This window comes from Heterodontus francisci, chromosome 27 (genome assembly GCF_036365525.1).
Source record: "Heterodontus francisci isolate sHetFra1 chromosome 27, sHetFra1.hap1, whole genome shotgun sequence".
Lineage (NCBI taxonomy): Eukaryota > Metazoa > Chordata > Chondrichthyes > Heterodontiformes > Heterodontidae > Heterodontus > Heterodontus francisci.
The window spans coordinates 33,000,746-33,020,322 of record NC_090397.1 but is presented as its reverse complement, the minus strand read 5'-3'; the positions used below and the strand labels follow the sequence as shown (position 1 = coordinate 33,020,322).

Below are 19,577 nucleotides of genomic sequence, written 5' to 3'. Positions count from 1 at the left end.
CAGTTAGATGAGGGCTGATCTGCATCTCAATTCCATTTGCCTGCCTTGCTACTTATACCTTGATAGCCCAGCAAACAAAAATATATTTATCTTTCTTAATCTTGAAAGCTCCATTTCTCCTGGCATCCACAGCCTTTTGGAAGTGAGAGCTCCAAATTTCTGCTACCCTTTGTGTTATGAACACTGGACTTTGTAACATTGTTTTTAAAAATTGTGATTTTTGAAAGTTTAAGGCGGAGTCTGGAAGGTCAAGTGACCTCGCATCCACTCTGCTAAAGGACAAGACAGATCAAAGACCCTCCTCGCAACAAAAGAGACTGCAGGGTTAACACCTGAAGAACAAGGGGGTTTCTCCCTCCCAGACTTTCAGGTCGTAAAACAAGGAGTCAGTAATTCTGAAGATGCTAAAGTACTAAGTAGCTGTTAACACTTGGGAACAATGGAAGATCCAGGTGGTTCTGTCAAACCAGACTTCTGGACTCAGCGTATTGGACCAGGACAATAAGCTATTGATATGTGGTTCCAGGTAAATTTAACAGATTTTCTGAAGGCAAAGAGGTTGTAAGAGAAGAAACCAGCATTGTGGCCTCAAGACAGGCTGTAAGAAGGGTATTCAGTGGTTGCAGCCTAAGAGCAGGCTGTAAGGAAGACAATCAGTGGTTGCAGCCGAGAGAGAGAGAGGAGGCACCTCCTCTCTGAAGGCTCATACAGCGAAAGGCTGTTCAGACTTGAACCTGTTTGAAAGTTGAAGCTTGCAAATAAGTAGAGGACCAGCAGGATCAACAGGAATCGTCTTATTCACAGAGGTCCGGGTCGGAAGTGCTCGGAGAAGTGAGTGAAGAGGACATTGATTTGAGGTTTGTTCATTCACCAGGCCTCCCCCTGCCAACTCCAGGTGCCCAAGTGATACCGGTGGGCTCACATCCCTCTGCTGGTTCCTACCACTCACTACTAAGAAAAGCAAGTCTCAAATCCAGCAATGGCTACTCTGTGGCACTTTTGGAACTGCTGAGCTTAGTTTTGTGCCTCAGCATTATTTTAATCACCCCTTCCCATAGCCCTCATGGTCCTCTGCATTGTTCACGTCTTGTACACCTTACTGTGTTCCCCACATGGCATACTCCCCATTCCCTACCTTTAATCGCAAACTGCTGCGAACAAGCCTGTTAATGAGCAACGTAATGAGCTCAACTTGTATTTAATTGGAGGTGTGCGGAGTTGCCGTTCCCTGCCTCCCAGTGTCCCTTTAAAAATGGCTTTGTCTTCCGGAGGTGGCGGGTCCCAGTGCCCACCTCAGAGAATGCAGTCTTTAAATCACGCTTCCCTCCACACCCGGGCTTTCAAAATCCAGCCCTGTTTTTTGAATTGAAAACCAGGGCTGATCAGAAGACATGGTTTTCTATTGTCTCAGACCAGAGTCACCAACACCAGTGATCAAATTTTTCTTTTAGAATCATGAGGCCTTTGTCACAAAGTCCTCTGGGAGTTGGAGGCAAAGATTTTGAACCCAGGTATAATCCTGCAATTCTGGATTGTTTTAAGGAAATGTTTGAATTTTGTGCCATGCTAAGACAAATAGGCAAGCATTGCATCTTTATCGTGTAGGACTGACATTTCATAGTCCCTAATAGCAGACAATGTCAGGAAAAAAGTTATATTGCCTTGCAACACATAGCTTGTCCACAACAAAAGTTTTTGTCGAAGGTCTGCAATTTTTTTTTGAGCACAATGGAGATATACTTTTTACTTTGCAAAGAAAAATTGAGTGCGTTGATGTTCAAAATTAAAAATATGCTTCGAATAAACATATATTTAGTAGTCAGCCTGAAATAGGTAAAAGAACAGGTTGGTACTTTAAGTTTTGTTACACTGGAATCTGCTTAAAGTTTTGTTTCTCTGGAAGCAAACCAGTGCAATGATTATTCTTCGCTGCACCTAGCCCAAAAAGAGGCAGTGGCTGAATCAGTGCTAAATAGATAACCATACTACAAAGCTGTGTTGGATTTTTCATTTTACCTTAATTAAGATGCCTCCTGGAATGTAAATGTTAATTGGTATGTAGGAATAGAACAGGAGTTACTTTAGTGAATCATCTATGGTTCAATAGTCTGATAAATAAGAACAACTGGACTGAATGACCATTATCAACAGCTTGTTAACCAGCCAATACAAACAATGGAGCCCTTGAAAGTTAGTTGAAGGCCATAAATGAGCTGGAAGGGTGTTAATAAAACCAGTCAAGGGGAACAGCCTTGCCTGAGATGAGGAATGATGTAAAGGTCTGGTTGATCAAAGACAGGAGGTACGTGACAAGGCTGAAGAAGCTAATGGCAGGCAGATAACATTAGGATGGACTTTTACCCTGTGGTTTAGACAAAAAACTATATTATGTGAAAGGAAATCCTTATAAGGCAGTGAGGTCTGTCAGTAATCCATCCACCCCTGGAAAAAGTATATAAAGTAAGAGACTTTGGGAGGCCTCAGTGCAGTAGGCAGTGGAGAGAAACTCTGAACCATGCTAACACTCATGGGTAGTTTGAGAAGTGGTGAAGACATAAGACGAATAAAGAAGAAAATAAAGAAGAAACCAAGAACTGTTCATGCCTGCCAGCCGTCCTGCCTGACTCGGACTGGTACACTACTTGTCACGGTCATATGTCTTTGCTGTACGACTGGTGTGTTTATATCCCATCTTAAATTCTGATTAAATTCAACAGACCAACCATATTGTTTGCAGTCAATCCTATTTGATTGGATAATTGATAAATTGTGCTTAAATTAAAATATCAATAAATTGAAAAGATTAAAATTATGATATTGAGCCTGTCAAATATGTTGGGCAAACAGCTCAGTAAAACCTTGAAGTTCTGGTTGAAGAAATGGTGATTCAGAGTTGATCAAAAACATGCTGCAAAACATTACCCCAACAAGACAACCATCAAACATTTTTGATTACCTTCATCTGTAATTTCAACTGAAAGAGCTTTTGTTTGAAAAAAATCATTTTTTTTTTGAAGCAGGGAGTTTATTTTCCACGTCATGTTTTAGTTCATAGAATCATAGAAAGTTTACAGCACAGAAAGAAGCTACTTAGCCCATTGTGACTGCGCGAGCTGGGGAAAAAAAAAGTCACCCAGCCTATTACCACTTTCCAGCATTTGGTCCGTAGCCCTGCAGGTTGCAGCACTTGAGGTGCACATCCAGGCACCTTTTTAAGTGAAATGAGGTTTTCTGCCTCTACCACCCTTTCAGGCAGTGAGTTCCAGACCCCCACCACCCTCTGGGTGAAAAAGTTTTTCCTCATCTGTCCTCTAATCTTTCTACCAATCATTTTAAATCCACACCCCCGAGTCACTGACCTTTCTGCTAAGGTAAATAGGCTCCTCAAAATTTTGTACATCTCAATTAAATCTCCCCTCAGTTTCCTCTGTTCCAAGGACAACCCCCAGCCGATCCAGTCTTTCTTCATGGCTGCAGTTTTCCAGTCCAATTAACATCCTCCTAAATCTCCTCTGCACCCTCTCTCATGCAAGTACATCCTTTCTGTAATGGGGTGACCAGCCCTGCACGCAGTGCTCCAGTTGTGGCCCAGGTAATCTTTTATATAGTTCCAGCATAAGGTCCCTACTCTTTATATTTCATATCGACCTGCCCTACTTTCGGAGATCTGTGGACATTCACTCGAAGGTCCCTCACTTCCTCTACACCTCTCCGTATCCCCCCATTTATTGTATATTCCTTTGCCTTGTTTGACCTCCCCAAATGCATCATCTCGTGCTTCTCTGGGTTAAATTCCATTTGGCACTTTTCTGCCCACCCATTGATATCTTCCTGCAGTCTACAGCTCTCCTCCTAACTATCAACCAAACGGCCAATGTTTGCATCATCTGCATACTTCTTGATCTTTCTCCCTACATTTACGTCCAAATAGTTAATATATACCACAAAAAACAGGGGACCTAGTACTGAACCCAGCGGAACCCCACTGGAAACCGCCTTCAGTCACATCAATTATATAAGATGTGGGAACTAGTGAGCGCTGGGCTGTTAAGAACACTTTGTTCCGAACACTTTTGAAATGGCAGCTCAGTGCAGATACCAATTCAGCAAGGATTATTATAATATTGCAAAAAGAAAAAACATGCTTACCTCGTGGGTAACAGCTACCATCAATGCAACCGTTCCCCACTTTGCTACTGTAGATGTCCATGGAAAGATTGAATTTCTTTAAATTTTAAAGAAACTGAATTTAATCTTAAATTTACTCCATGAAAAAGTTTACACCAATGTAGCCTTACACTAGGCCAATATAGCACAATATGCTTGAATTCCCACTGATTTCTCAGTGAAATTCAGGTCAATTTGTGCTGTGTCTGGTATATAGTAATTGATGACCACCAGAAGCAGCATTGATTGAGAGTGCGCAACAAGATGGCAGACAGAGTATAAAGTAACGAAGTGTAAAGTTATTCACTTTGGTCTTAAGAATAGAAAAGCAGAATGTTTTTTGAAAGCTGTGAAACTTGTAAGTGTTGATGTTCAGAGAGACATGGGTGTGCTTGTACAAGGAATGCAGAAAGTTGGCATGCAGGTACAGCAAGCAATTAAAATGGCATGTTGGCTTCTATTGCAGTGGGATTGGAGGAATAAGGAAGTCGAGCTACTCAGATACTAGACCAGTCTGTGGCTTGGGCTGCTAAGTGGCAAGTAACATTCACTCCACAAGTGTCAGGCAATGACCATCTCCAACAAGAGCAAATCTAACCATCTCCCCTTGATGTTCAATAGCATTACCGTCACTGAATCCCTCCTTAACCATCTACTTCCTGGGGGGTTACCATTGACCACAAACTTAACTGGACCAACCATATAAATACTGTGGCTACAAGAGCAAGTCAAAGGCTTGGAATTCTGCAGTGAGTAACTCCCAAAGCCTGTCTACTATCTAATAATACAGCTTTTGAACTAAATCCCAACTGTAACAATGTACATTTGTGAGAAATGCTATTGAATTTTACTGTGCTGCATTAAGACTCGCTGAAAGTGGTGATCTGGTCGTGCTGAACTTGTTGCTTTCACCATAACACGGGACCTTCTACAAAATCCCAGATTGACAGCACAATGTTGTGCACAAATTGGAGTCACCCCATACCTAGTCCTTAGCTCTTTCGACTGTGCATCAGCACACAGATGTGACTTGTGGAGCCAAACTCTACAGACTACACGTACTCATATACTGTGTACCACTGCATATGCAAAACCTGGTGCATATGTGCTTAAGTGTGGTAGAAGTTCAGGTTTGGGAGGAAACCAGTTGTGTGTGCTGAGTGCAACCTGGCCAGTTCAAATTAAGTGATGTATTGAATGTGCCTCAGCAATGTAAGTCGATGTAAGATGAACCAAACAGCTGCTTGAGGATTAGATGGTTGTTCAGCATTAATTATTCTTGCAAAGTAGACTGGTAAAAGGATGGGTTTTGCTTGCTGTCAAATTTTAACTTTTTCATGTTCATCATTTGGGAATTTAATACATGAAAGCAGGATCAATTGCCCTTATGTAATGTGCACTAAGAACCCTATTTGGAAATACTGAAGACTTTAAAATTGCTCCGCCTTTTTTGGGGCATGGGAATCACTATTTGCAATCTGCCCGCTACCATTGCTGTGAAGTTAGGCAACACACAAACTTGGTAATGCCTCCTCATTTACCTGATTGTTGCATTGGTTTGAGTGGGGCCCACACTGCTGGCTGCCTGAGCACTCAGCAGAGGCCCGAGTAGCACTCCCAGTGAGTACTTGATGCAGATAACAGAGGCATTCTGCCCTTCTTAAAGGGGAGCTGCACTGAATCACAGGAGGCTGCTGCTGGATGCTATTTGCTGCAATTCTAAACAAGGAAAATGTAACACCAGGGTAGAAAGAGGGCTCCCAGATAGGTTCATAGATGAGGCATTGGATGTCTTAGTAGTGGAGTTGGACAGGAGGAGAGACACCATTTTTCTGCAGAGGACCAGGAGACTCTCGAGGACCACCTGCAGAAGGGAGTGTAGGGAAGCCAATTCCTGGAGTCCACAAGAAGTCTAATGATCTCTCACAGGTGGTCCAGGCCAGTGAAAACACCTTCACGTGACATCTCCTACCACAATCACTCTCCCATCAGCATTCCCTGGCACTCTGGACTCTGGCTAAATGTTCAGCCAACGATTCAAAACACTCCACAGTACTTCCAGAGACTTTGCAATAGCAGAAGTTATTCTAAATTACCTTGCCTGCAAGTTGGATGCCTGATCCTTTAAATAATGCTACTGCTGGGCCCCCCCCCTTGCAGCTGAAAGCATGTTGTTTGGTGAGTGACAAGCGAATGCGTTGAGACCTGCATGGCCCAAGTTTGTAAGAGCATCAAATCAGCCAATAGGGATGTTTGATGTCATGACAGCACAAATTGAGAGGCTTCATGCGCACATAGAGGACATCTGAGCAAGTCTGGGATGCTGCGCCGAAAGTTGCTGAAGGCACTGTGCATCCCATTTGGAGGGCCTCCATCTTGCGTAGCGCCATCTCCAGCAGCACTACAGATCCAGAATTTCCTCCGAGTAGCTAAAGTTTACGTATGCTATAAAAACATACCAAAATGTACTACTGCAGGTGATGGTTGGGTAATATAATTTAAGTTAATTTAAGATACATCTCTTCACAGTTCATCTTGTGTGCTTCAATAAAATATAATTTGGTCTTTCACCAGGCACCTTTTAGATAGCTGCTGAGTGGATTATTGCAGGGTTGCCTCTTTTTTTTTTGACCTTTTTGCCCGGATGTCTTATTAATTATGTGCTGAAGTGGATTGGATTTGCCTAAAGCAGCAGTCTATAAAAGTAGCCATGAGTGTTTCATGTTATACGTGATGGGTATAAGTAATAACACAGTGAGACGATGCATGGTTATGTGTAGAGAATAAATATTGAGACATCTATTTTGTGCTTCAATATAATGCAGATTTGCAGGCTCACCAGGGTGACAGAATTGAATGTTCAAAGGTCAAATTACCAATGTAGTATGATAGATTTCAGTAACATTCTCCCAAATGTGCTTGGAAAATCTGCCGAAGAATTTTTGTGTGAAGAGATCAGATTGGATCAGAACTGAATGACATTGTTAAGATACAAATCAAATTTAATTATTTAATATCTAAGTTTTTTTTTTCACCCCATGGCCTAGAAATTTTAGCATGCCCATCTTTATTGTCCCATGATGCAGCCAATGTTGGCTTCATTAACATTAAGCTGACCAGCTGCGGATATCTTTTAGGTGTCCCCAAGCAGCTGACCAATGAAAAGGAATGGAGGGCTGCACTGTTGCAACCTTGACCCCCCCCCACCCCCCCAGTTCCTCCCCCACTCACACCCTACTCCCACCAGTAAAACTGATGTCAATGGGGATGAAGGGGTAAACTCCAGGGGTTGGAGCCATACTTGGAACAAAGGAAAATTTTTGTCTTCATTGGAGGTCAGTTATTTCAGCTGCATGAGTTTCTCAGGGAAATGTTCTGGGCATAACTATCTTCAGCTGCTTCATCAATGATCTTATCGTAAGGGCACAAGAAGATACATTACAATTGCATTATGGGACCTATAATCATTGATCCATATTTGGCATGTCAGTGTAATAGTTTGTGTCAAAATAATTGTGGGGAAAAGTCCTGTTTATCTTGACTGTAATCTGTCTCCTTTTTGAGGGTGGTGTTGTCTGAGGTCTGTTTTTGTTTCTCCAGTAACTGAACGTGCTAATCATGCCAGAGATCACCTATTAGAAGCTGATCTAGAGAAGTACGATGGGTAAGTGTTTATCATGGACAGTATTAATCCAATTTGATCAACTGTTTAAGGATTTAGAAAAATCATTGACTGAAACAAATACTAATGTTATTGGTTATATTTAATAAGTGTGTGCTCTGATTTTTAAAAAGTGACGAAACCTAGAAACTCCTTACAATTTTTTTATCCTGTTACCCAGAAGTTTGAAAGCCAGTTCACAGTACGGTTTGATACATCCCTCTGCATACGTTGTTTCTCATATTGCATTGGTCTTTAAGTGCTAAGTTTTGTCATTAATCATTAGTGATCACAAAAATTACAATTTATATTCAATTAATATCTAAAACTAATGTTTTGGGATGGTCAAATTTTCAGTTCTTTTAATTTACTTGAAGTTTGTATGAGTTTCTGGGAAGTATACTACTACTGGTTACTGTATGAAGTATACTTGTAAGAGTGATATTGGAAATCACATTTTGGTTTTAAATTTCAGTAAGGAGATGAATAACAATTTTTTTTCAAATTACCCTCCTAATGCCCTTTCTGGCCCTTTGTAAATTGTTCCTTCAGTAGTATAATATGGTTGAGTGTATGTGTTACGACCAGGGGAGAAAGCTGTCTAGGGGTCTTTTACTGTCTTCACCTGGTCTTATTGTGACAAGGATTTGTTTTGAGCACCCCCTTTGTGAATCCTTGTTCACAGCTTTCCAATTATAAGGCGAAGCAATACCAGGCTTTCTTTAGGTTTAAAGAAGAAAAGTGCAATTTATTAAACCTAAACCTTAAACTCTAATATAGTTAACGCCTACGGATAAACGACGCGCCCATGCTAGCATGCACACATGATACACATATGCAAATAGGGACAAAAAAGAACAGAAGAAAAATAAAATGAAGAGGTTTGAGCAGTCTCTAAAGGGTGTTTCTTGTTACTGTTCCTGTTTCCAGCTCGCCGTAGAGTCTTTGATTGTAGGCAGCTCTTACTTTATGTTGGGGCCCAGTATTCTTCTTAAACCTTGTTCTCTTCGGGAGATTTTTCTCTTGGGGTTCATGTGTCTTCAGTGGTTTCTGAAACTGGTGAGAGCGAGATGAGAGCAGACAGGAGAGAGGTGTTTTCAGTCCAGGAGAAAACTGCCTTCTGAGTTCAAATTCCTTATTGGAAGCTCAAATTCAAAAAAACTCCATCAGTCAGTCATGTGACCAAACTGGCCCGACTACGTCTGTTTGTGTATTCGGCCATCTTAGTTAACCTGAAATGCTTCAACGTCTGGTAATCAAAAGTCCATTGTGGATTAAATTGGAGCAGGGAATAGCTCCTTTGTCCTTTTTGAAATACTTGTCTGTTGATATGCTAATATCTCTCTCCAGCCAAAGTCTCCAGTTTTTTAAAGCAAGTTCTTCACCATCAGCAGTTTAAAATCAATGTTTATGTGGCAAAATTAATTTTCCTCATTCTTGGCAGGTGGGGGGCTTGCCTGACAGTATGGCTGACTAGTATGCCTGTAAATTCCAATTAAGGGCTCAACCAAATCTATTTTAAAGCTGATGCAGCTTACTTTGGGGGAGGTGAGTGAACTCGAGTTTCGGGGTTGGCAAAATACTGACTTGAAAAATGGCCAGCTAACCAAGGACCGCCATTGAAAGTTCAGAAATAGACAGAGGAGGACAGGAATGTGGAATTAGACCCAGGCTAGTTCAAGAGGAAGACTGGAATTGAAAAAGGAAGCATTAAGAGCTCATTTCAAAGACCAAGAAAGTGAGGACAAAAACCAAGCAGAAGGAGGTTTTGACTGTAATTGGAAAAAATGAATGAGAAATCTCATTCCGTGAAGGTGAGAAAAATGTGAAGGAAAATATTAGACTATATATATCAATATTAGTTATTGGGCAGAATTAGCATATCATTTAAAGAACAGCATGAGGCTACATTTTATATGCTTTAGATGATTTTGAAGGCCACCTTGCTAGCCTCCTGCCACTGCCAACTTGTTCTTCATTGAATCCATTGAAAACTGGATTTTTTTAAAGTCTGTTTTTATTTAAATTCATTCTTTATCTTCACAAATAATGCATGTATCTAATTCACAGACACACTTGTTAACAATTAAAATCATTCCTATCATCTGATAGATGGTAGTTGTTCACAGATCAAATACGCATTATCCTTCAAAGGACTGCAAACTGAATTCTTGTTAGAACAAAGCTGCTGCATCAGGCATGACGGGCAGTAGCTTATAAATAGCTAAACCCATATTTTCTGACTCTGATCACTTTTGTGCATCATCTGAATATTTTCTCTGCTGGCACAGTTTTATCTAGGGGTGGATTATGTTGCCGTGCAATGTATTCATCTGACCATTAACACTCATTTGTGAACTCAATAATGTAAAAATATTTAACTACGATTTATTCATACTTCAGTAGTAACATTCATATTGTCATGGAATGAGGTGATGATACTTAGTAGCTTTGGTGGATATCCGATCTTTGCTAGTAGTCTGAAGTAGTCAGCATAGCGGTGCCTCATCAGACTCCTTTCCTATCCTGAGGTGCGTGAAACAGGGCTGTGTTCTCGCACCTACACTGTTTGGGATCTTCCTGCTGCTCTCACATGCGTTCATGTCTTCAGAAGAAGGAATTTTCCTCCACACAAGATCAGATAGCAGGTTGTTCAACCTTGCCCGTCTTACAGCGAAGACCAAAGTATGGAAGGTCCTCATCAGGGAACTCCTCTTTGCTGACGATGCTGCATTAACGTCCCACACAGAGAAGTGCCTGCAGAGACTCATCGACAGGATTGCAGCTGCCTGCAAGGAATTTGGCCCAACCATCAGCCTCAAGAAAACTAACAAAATGGGACAGGACGTCAGAAATGCTCCATCCATCAATATCGGTGACCACGCTCTGGAAGTGGTTCAAGAGTTCACCTACCTAGGCTCAACTATCACCAGTAACCTGTCTCTCGATGCAGAAATCAACAAGCGCATGGGAAAGGTGTCCGCTGCTATGTCCAGACTGGCCAAGAGAGTGTGGGAAAATGGCGCACTGACACGGAACACAAAAGTCCGAGTGTATCAAGTCTGTATCCTCAGTACCTTGCTCTACGGCAGCGAGGCCTATGTCAGCCAAGAGTGACATCTCAATTCATTCCATCTTCGCTGCCTCTGGAGAATCCTTGGCATCAGGTGGCAGGACCGTATCTCCAACGCAGAAGTCCTCAAGGTAGCCAACATCCCCAGCATATACACCCTACTGAGCCAGTGGCGCTTGAGATGGCTTGGCCATGTGAGTCGCATGGAAGATGGCAGGATCCCCAAGGACACATTGTACAGCGAGCTCGTCACTGATATCAGATCCATCGGCCATCCATGTCTCCGCTTTAAAGACGTGTTCAAACGCGACATGAAGTCTTGTGACATTGACCACAAGTCGTGGGAGTCAGTTGCCAGTGATCGCCAGAGCTGGCAGACATCCATAAAGGCAGGGCTAAAGAGTGGCGAGTCGAAGAGACTTAGCTGTTGGTAGGAAAAAAGACAGAAGCTCAAGGAGAGCCAACTGTGTAACAGCCTCGACAACCAATTTTATTTGCCGCGCCTGTGGAAGAGTCTGTCACTCTAGAATTGGCCTTTATAGCCACTCCAGGCGCTGTTTCACAAACCACTGACCACCTCCAGGCCATTGTCTCTTGAGACAAGGAGGCCAAAGAAGAGTAGTAAGATTATATGTAAGTACCGAAAAATATTTTCACAAATGGAATGAAGAACTAAGTGCATACCTGCATCATTGTGAGCCAAATTTTATGTATTCATGAATTATCAACAACGAGCTCCCATGACGAATTACATATTGGAAATTGGTATATTGTGCATTCCACAGAACTGATATGTATACCAAATTTGTTTGTTTTCGAAGTGTTCAAATCTTAATATTTTGCTTTTTCCTGTTCACTTTTTATATACTTCTCATATTTTCATTTATTCTGTTCTCAAATATTTACATTTTGTGTCCACAAACTTGCCATCAAAAAAGCACAGTTTGAGAGCTTTAGTCATTTTACTTTTAAAGTACTTAAGGTTGTGAGATTTTTGAAAACTTGTTGAATTCAAAAGCATGACAGAAAACAGCAATATTTGTTATAGATGATAAAATATGACACTTAAAATGTATTTATCTTAAATAATAACCAAATTTTGACCCAAGTATTGATTTTATTTCTTCTTTCCAGGATTGTTTCTGTTGGTGGAGATGGAATGTTCAGTGAGGTCATGCATGGTCTGATTGGTCGGACACAGAAGAATTCAGGCATTGATGAAAATTATCCCAGTGCTGAACTAGTTCCATGTGATTTGAGGATTGGAATTATCCCAGCAGGTGAGAAGCATATTTCTACCACAACAAAGCACGAGAAAAGGTTAAAATATTCTTCAAAGGTGCAATGGAAAATACACAATGGATGATTCCACCTTTTTAAAATTCTACTTGCAGAAGATAATTGCTAAACCTGCACTGGTAAATTTTAACTTAAAATTTTAGCTTCCTTATTATCCTCTACTTACTATTAAGTATTCCAAGCGATAAACTATAGAAAATACAGAACTATGGGCTGAGTTTTAAGGGACCGTTTGAGACGGGAACAAAGGCGGGGGTGAGGGGGCATGCTGTTCATCCTTCAAGGCGAAGAAGACCCTGTCCATCAGCTTGGGTGTTTGGTAGGGTTCTGGTGGATACGTAAATGACTGCTAAGGCCAATCTGTGCCTGGATGGCTCTGCTGTAAATAGGGCAAGATACCCCAGACGATTGAGTTTTAGACGAGCAGCAGGCTTGGAATTTCCTCCCCTTGTGTTTTCTCTTTGCCTCTGATATGCGCTTGCTTTCGAAGGAGGCGGCACGTTTTTTATTTGGTCGCGCCAGGTGCAACCATCCTGCGCGAGCTTCTCCCAGGTCTCAGCGCCGATATCAAAACTCATAAGCAAAATCTTCAGAGTGTCCTTGTAGCGCTTCCTTTGACTGCCATGAGAGCGCACCCCAGACTCGAGCTCCCCATGGAAGATTCGCTTTAGTAAGCGAGTGTCAGGCATTCTGGTTACATGACCAACCCAATTCAGTTGTGACTGTCTCAATCTGGTGTGGATGCTTGGCATGCCAGCTCAGTTGAGCACATCAATGTCTGGTATTTTGTTCTGCCATCTAATCATTAGAAGCTTCCAAAGGCAGCTCATGTGAAAGTGGTTGAGTTTCTTGCCATGACACTGATCCACAGTCCAATTCTTGCATGCATAGAGAAGAGTGAGGAGGACTATTGTTTTATAGACTTTCACTTTGGTCGGCAGACTTACTCCTCGTCGTTCCCAGACTACTGTTTTGAAGTCTGCCGAAGACTGCGTTTACTTCGGCAATTTTTGCATGTGTCTTATCAATATAGACAGCTTGAGAGAGTGTGCTGCCAAGATAAATGATGTATCCACTGCTGATAGGTTCAGGTCATGGACTGAATCCTTGGGCTTGAGATGAGGCCTTTCTGGAGCAGGTTCGTACATTACTTCAGTTTTCTTTGTACTGATCGTAAGGCCAAAGTTGTCACATGCATTGGAGAACAAGTCCGTGCTACAATAATGTCCAGCTTTGAACTGGTAATTAGTGCACCATAATCGGCAAACAGGAAATTGCGAAGTATGGCCTTTGAGACCTTGGATTTTACCTAGCCATCTCAGATTGAGCAGCTGCCCATCCATGTGATAACTGATTGCAATGCCAGGATCACCATCATGAAAGGCATCAGAGAGCATGGTGGAGAAAAACATGCCAAAGAGGGTTGGTTTTAGCACTGCTTAACTCCATTAGTAATTGGGAATGGGTCAGAAGACTGGCCATCATCCAGGACACATGCGAGCATGCCGTCATGGAACAATGGAACCGTTGTGATGAATTTCTCAGGGCAGTCAAATACCTCCATTATCTTTCAAAGGCCCTCATGACTAACTCTGTCAAAGCCCTTTGTCACATCAACAAACATGGTCCCACATAAGAGGTTAACGTGTAAAATTAAAGCACATGGGATTGGGGGTAGTGTATTGCGATGGATACAAAATTGATTGGCAGACAGGAAACAAAGAGTAGGAATAAACGGGTCTTTTTCTGAATGGTAGGCAGTGACTAGTGGGGTACCGCAGGAATCAGTGCTAGGACCCCAGCTATTCACAATATTTAGATTTAGATGAGAGAACTAAATGTAATATCTCCAAATTTGCAGAAGAGACAAAACTGGGTGGGAGGGTGAGTTGTGAGGAGGATGCAGAGAGGCTTCAGGGTGATTTGGACAAGTTGAGTGAGTGGGCAAATGCATGGCAGATGCAGTATAATGTAGATAAATATGAGGTTATCCACTTTGGTAGCAAAAACAGGAAGGCAGATTATCTGGCTATAAACTGAGAGAGGGGAATATGCAACGAAACCTGGGTGTTCTCATACACCGGTCACTGAAGGTAAACATGCAGGTGCAACAGGCGGTAAAAATGGCAAATGGTATGTTGGCCTTCATAGCGAGAGGATTTGAGTACAGGAGCAGGGATTTCTTACTGCAATTATACAGGGCCTTGGTGAGGCCTCACCTGGAATATTGTGTGCAGTTTTGGTCTCCTTTTCTGAGGAAGGATGTTCTTGCTATGGAGGGAGTGCAGCGAAGGTTTACCAGACTGATTCCTGGGATGGTGGGACTGATGTATGAGGAGAGATTGAGTCGGTTAGGATTATCATTGCTGGAGTTCAGAAGAGTGAGGGGGGATCTCATAGGTACCTATAAAATTCTGACAGGACTTGACAGGGTAGATGCAGGAAGGATGTTCCCGATGGTGGGGGAGTCCAGAACCGGGGTCTTCGTCTAAGGATACGGGGTAAACCTTTCAGGACTGAGATGAGAAATTCTTCACTCAGAGTGATGAGCCTGTGGAATTCGCTACCACAGAAAGCAGTTGAGGCCAAAACATTGTAGGTTTTCAAGAAGGAGTTAGATATAGCTCTATATAGGGGGAAAGGGATCAAAGGATATTGGGGGAAAGCGGGAACACGTTACTGAGTTGGATTATCAGCCACGATCATTATGAATGGCAGAATCGAAGGGGCAAGGGGCCTACTGCTGCCCCTATTTCCTATGTTTCTATCAATACAGAAGGTTCAGAGGGAAAGTGAAAAAGCAAATAAGCGAAGCAAAGAGAGGGTATGAAAAGACTGGCAGCTAACATAAAAGGGAATCCCAAAGTTTTCTATCGATATATATATATAATAAAAGGGTGGTAAAAGGAGGAGTTGGGCTGATTAGGGACCAAAAAGGGGATTTGCACAAGAAGGCAGTGGGCATAGCTGAGGTATTATATGAATGCTTTGCATCTGTTTTCAAGGAAGAAGATGCAACCCAAGCAATGGTGAAAGTAGAGGTAATTCAGACACAAGAAAGGTTTAAAATTGATGAGTAATTGGATCAGCTGTCTGCTTAAAGTGGATAAGGCACCAGGACCAGATGAGGTGCATCCAAGGATGTGACGCGAAGTAATGGTGAAAATTGCAGAGGCGCTGCCATAATTTTTCAGTCTTCTTTAGACTCTGGTGTGGTGCCAGTGGACTGAAGAATTGCAAACGTTATACCTTTTTTTTGAACAAGGGGTATAAAGATAAGACCAGCTTATCTACAGGCTAGTCAGTTTAACCTCGGTAGTGGGGAAACTTCTAGAAAGAATAATTCAGGACAAAATTAATAGTCACATGGACAAATGTGGGTTAATTAGAGAAAGTCAACATGGATTTCTGAAGGGAAAATCATGTTTAACTAACTTGCTGGAGTTTTTTGAAGAGGTCACAGAGGGTTGATGAGAGCCGTGCAGTTGATGTGATGTACATGTACTTCCAAAAGGCATTTAATACAGTGCCACACAACCGATGTGTGAGCAACGTTGTAGCTCATGGAATAAAAGGAACAGTAGCAACATGGATATGGAATTGGCTGAGTGACAGGAAACAGAGTGTCATGGTAATGGATGTTTTTCTTGCTGGAGGAATGTTTGTAGTGGAGTTCTCCGGGGGCAGTGTTTTTCCTGATATATATTAATGACGTAGACCTTGGTGTAGACGGCACAATTTCACAGTTTGCAGATGATATGAAACTTGGAAGAATTGAGAACTGAGAGGAGGATAGTGTAGAACTTCAAAAGCACGTAGACAAGTTGGTGGAATGGGCAGACAGGTACCGATGAAGTTCAATGCGGGGAAATGTGAAGTGATTCACTTTGGTAGGAAGAACATAGAGAAACAATATAAAGTAAAGGGTACAATTCTAAAGGGGTTGCAAGAGCAGAGAGACCTGGGTGTATATGTGCATAAGTCATTGAAGGTGGCAAGCCAGGTTGAGAGAGCGGTTAATAAAGCATACAGTATGCTGGGCTTTATTGATGGAGGCAGAGAGTCCAAAGGCAAGGAGGTTATGTTGAACTTGAACTTTAAGACTCTAGTTTGGCCTCAGCTGGAGTATTGCATCCAGTTCTGGGTGCCGTGCTTTAGGAAAGATGTGAAGGCATTGGAGAAAGTGCAGAAAATTCATGAGACTGGTTCCAGGGATGAGGAGCTTCAGTTATGAAGGTAGCTTGGAGAAGTTAGGATTGTTTTCCTTGGAGAAAAGAAGGCGGAGAAGTGATTTGATAGAGGTATTCAAAATCATGAGGTGTCTAGACAGAGTAGATAGAGAGAAACTGTTCCCACTCGTCAAAGGATCAAGAACAAGAGGGTGAAAGAAGAAAAAGCGACGTGAGGAAAAAATTTTCATGCAGCGAGTGGTTAAGGTCTGGAATGCACTGCCTGAGAGTGTGACGGAGGCATGTTCAATTGAAGCATTCAAAAGGGAATTAGATAGTTATTTGAAAAAGAATAATGTGCAGGATTACGGGGAGAAGGCAGGGGAATGGCTCTCAGTGAATTGGTCATTCAGAGAGCCGGTGCAGACCTTATGGGCTGAATGGCCTCCTCCTGCGCTGTAACCATTCTGAGATTCTGTGATCCCTCTGCCTGGTGATGACATAGTCAATGAGATGTCGGTGCATGAGAAAACATAAAAATTTTAGCTTCATTATCTTTATCTCCACTTACTACTAAGTATTCCAAACAATAAAGTAGAAATAATGAGGTACAATGAGCTGAATTTTAAGGGCCCGTTTGAGACCGGAACAGAGGGGTGGGGGGGTAGTGGGGACATAAAATATGGATGGAAGTGTCCGTTGTCATGACGTCCCTTCCAGATTTTACTGTCGGTGGCTTTCATGGAAGGCAGACGCTACACAATCATGAGGCAAGAAGCCGATTAAGATATTTAACAACCCAACTTTATTCAGCGTTTCAAATTTTACTGATGGCGCACGAGAACCATGGGGCTTCAGGGCCTTGTCTGGTGAAAAGAGGCAACAAGGAGGTGGAAGCTCAATGTTGGTTTCGCTGAGAAGCCATTGGGTGAGGCATCGTCACTTGGCAGGAAGGGTGGCGGGTATTGGGAAGCACTGTCAGGAGTGAGGGCTAATGTGCTAGTCCCCACTCTGGGAAAGCCATACCACAGTGGCATCAGATCAGTGCCACCTCATTGAAGGCCACGAGTAAGGGTAGGGTGGCAGAGGCGGTCTGTTCGACCTGAAAGCCTTGCACTCATGGAGAGGCAACTTCGCATGGGTCTCATTCACCCTGGCTTCGAGGCCCCTATGTAGGAGGCAGAGCAGCAGAGAGGGAGAGAGGTTCAGGCATGGCCAGAGAACGCCAGCAACTGAGGAGCCCACAGGAGGGCCAACCTCAGGCACAGGAGGCTGGAGAAGGATGCGCAGAGGCAGGCCAGCAACCTCCGGCGTGCAGAAAAAGCTGCCCTCTACAGAGGGTCTACCGGTTGTGCCTCAAATATCTGCAGATGTCCGACCAGCAATGTCTCATAAGACTGCGCCTCTCCAGGGAGGCCATCAGTGATCTAAGTGCCATGATGCAGGATGATCTAAGGACTATGGGACCCGATGCCAGTGGCGCTGAAGGTCACCATGGCACTAAACCAGGGATCAACTGGAGACGTGTGGAATCTCCCAGTCTGCGGAACATCGCTGCATCAAGGAGGTCACCAGTGCCATGTTCAGGAGTGTCAGTGACCATGTTCATTTCCGCACTGAACTGGACAGTCAAGCTAAGAGGGCTACAGAATTCGGGACCGTCGCTGGATTCCCCCAGGTGCAGGGTGTCATCGACTGTACGCATGTGGTCATCAAGGCTCTCATGTAACAGTCTGCTGCCTTCATTAACCGGAAGGGCTTCCACTCCTTCAATATACAACTAGTCTGAGCTTGGTACAACCAACGCAAATGGATCTTACAGGTGTGTGCACGATTTCCGGGAAGCAGCTATGACGCCGACAGAATAAGATAGTCCCAGGTGCCAGATGTTTTCCACACCCCCGAGTGTCATCAGGGATAGATCCTTGGAGATGATGACTACCCCCGGGAACATGGATGCTGACACCCGTGAGCCACCCATGCCCGGATGCAAAGGAAAGAGAGTCTTTCCTTTGAACCGCAACACCTTGTGGAACAGCAACAATAAAGCCTTATCTTTAAGAAGCCCTGTTACTGCCCCTTTCCTTCTGTACTACAACACCCAGGTGCGCTTTGCACAGTGGCAAGAATGAAGCTTTGAGCGCTCAGGTCTTGGTGCCTGACTTCCAGCTCCTTGGGAGGAAGGGTTCAAATGAATTCCCCAAAGGTCGGCATCAACAGAAAGGAGACATGGTGAGTGAAAATTATAATTTTATTCCGCATCACAACCAATGCCCAAATGACCATTTCAACAGCATTTTTACCCATGATCCTCTTAGTGCTCTTTTGACATCATTTCCAGGTGCTCCCCCCTGCTCTGTCAACTTAGGTGGCAACAGGCTACTAACCTTGCTGTCCCCTGGCTTGGGATGACTTTGGCTGTCCTCTGGCTGCCTGAGGCCTGAAGGGCCCCGGAACACTGAGGGCCTCCTGCAAAGGTGCAGGGACAACATCAGTCGGCAGGAATGATGGAGGTGCTGGTGTCACTGGCAGATCAACTTTGGAGCTTTTGCCCAGACAGGAACACCCTGGGAGAAACACTAGATGCGGAAGGCAGCTGCTCCTCTCACCGAAGGTACACATGTATCTCCCTGCTTAACTGAGAGGGACACTGAACTGGATGAGACTCCAGGTGCCTCTTTTTTCTCTCTCTCTCTGTCTCTCTCTCCCTGTCTCTCTCTCTCTCTCTGTCTCTCTCTCTCTCTGTGTCTCTCTCTCTCTCTGTCTCTCTCTCTCTCTCTGTCTCTCTCTCTCTCTGTCTCTCTCTCTCTCTGTCTCTCTCTCTCTCTGTCTCTCTCTCTCTCTGTCTCTCTCTCTCTGTCTCTCTCTCTCTGTCTCTCTCTCTCTCTGTCTCTCTCTCTCTCTGTCTCTCTCTCGCTCTCTCACTCTCGCTCGCTCGCTCTCTCTCGTTCTCTCTCTCTCTCGTTCTCTCTCTCTCTCGCTCCGCCTCCCCCCCTCGCTCCGCCTCCCCCCCTCGCTCCGCCTCCCCCCCTCGCTCCGCCTCCCCCCCTCGCTCCGCCTCCCCCCCCTCGCTCCGCCTCCCCCCCCTCGCTCCGCCTCCCCCCCTCGCTCCGCCTCCCCCCCTCGCTCCGCCTCCCCCCCTCGCTCCGCCTCCCCCCCTCGCTCCGCCTCCCCCCCCTCTTCCTCCTCCCCCCCTCTTCCTCCTCCC

At 43.8% G+C, this 19,577-nt stretch overlaps 1 protein-coding gene across 4 annotated transcripts in view; it reads left to right on the top strand.

Moving 5' to 3' along the window:
- cerk (ceramide kinase) overlaps positions 1 to 19,577 on the top strand; it is an 81,537-nt gene that overhangs the window by 34,861 nt on the left and 27,099 nt on the right. For all 4 annotated transcript variants that reach the window (XM_068059133.1, XM_068059132.1, XM_068059131.1 and 1 more), the window contains 2 exons: positions 7,768 to 7,831; positions 12,036 to 12,181. In XM_068059133.1, the coding sequence (XP_067915234.1) occupies positions 7,768 to 7,831; positions 12,036 to 12,181 (210 nt within the window). The remainder of the gene's footprint in view (positions 1 to 7,767; positions 7,832 to 12,035; positions 12,182 to 19,577) is intronic.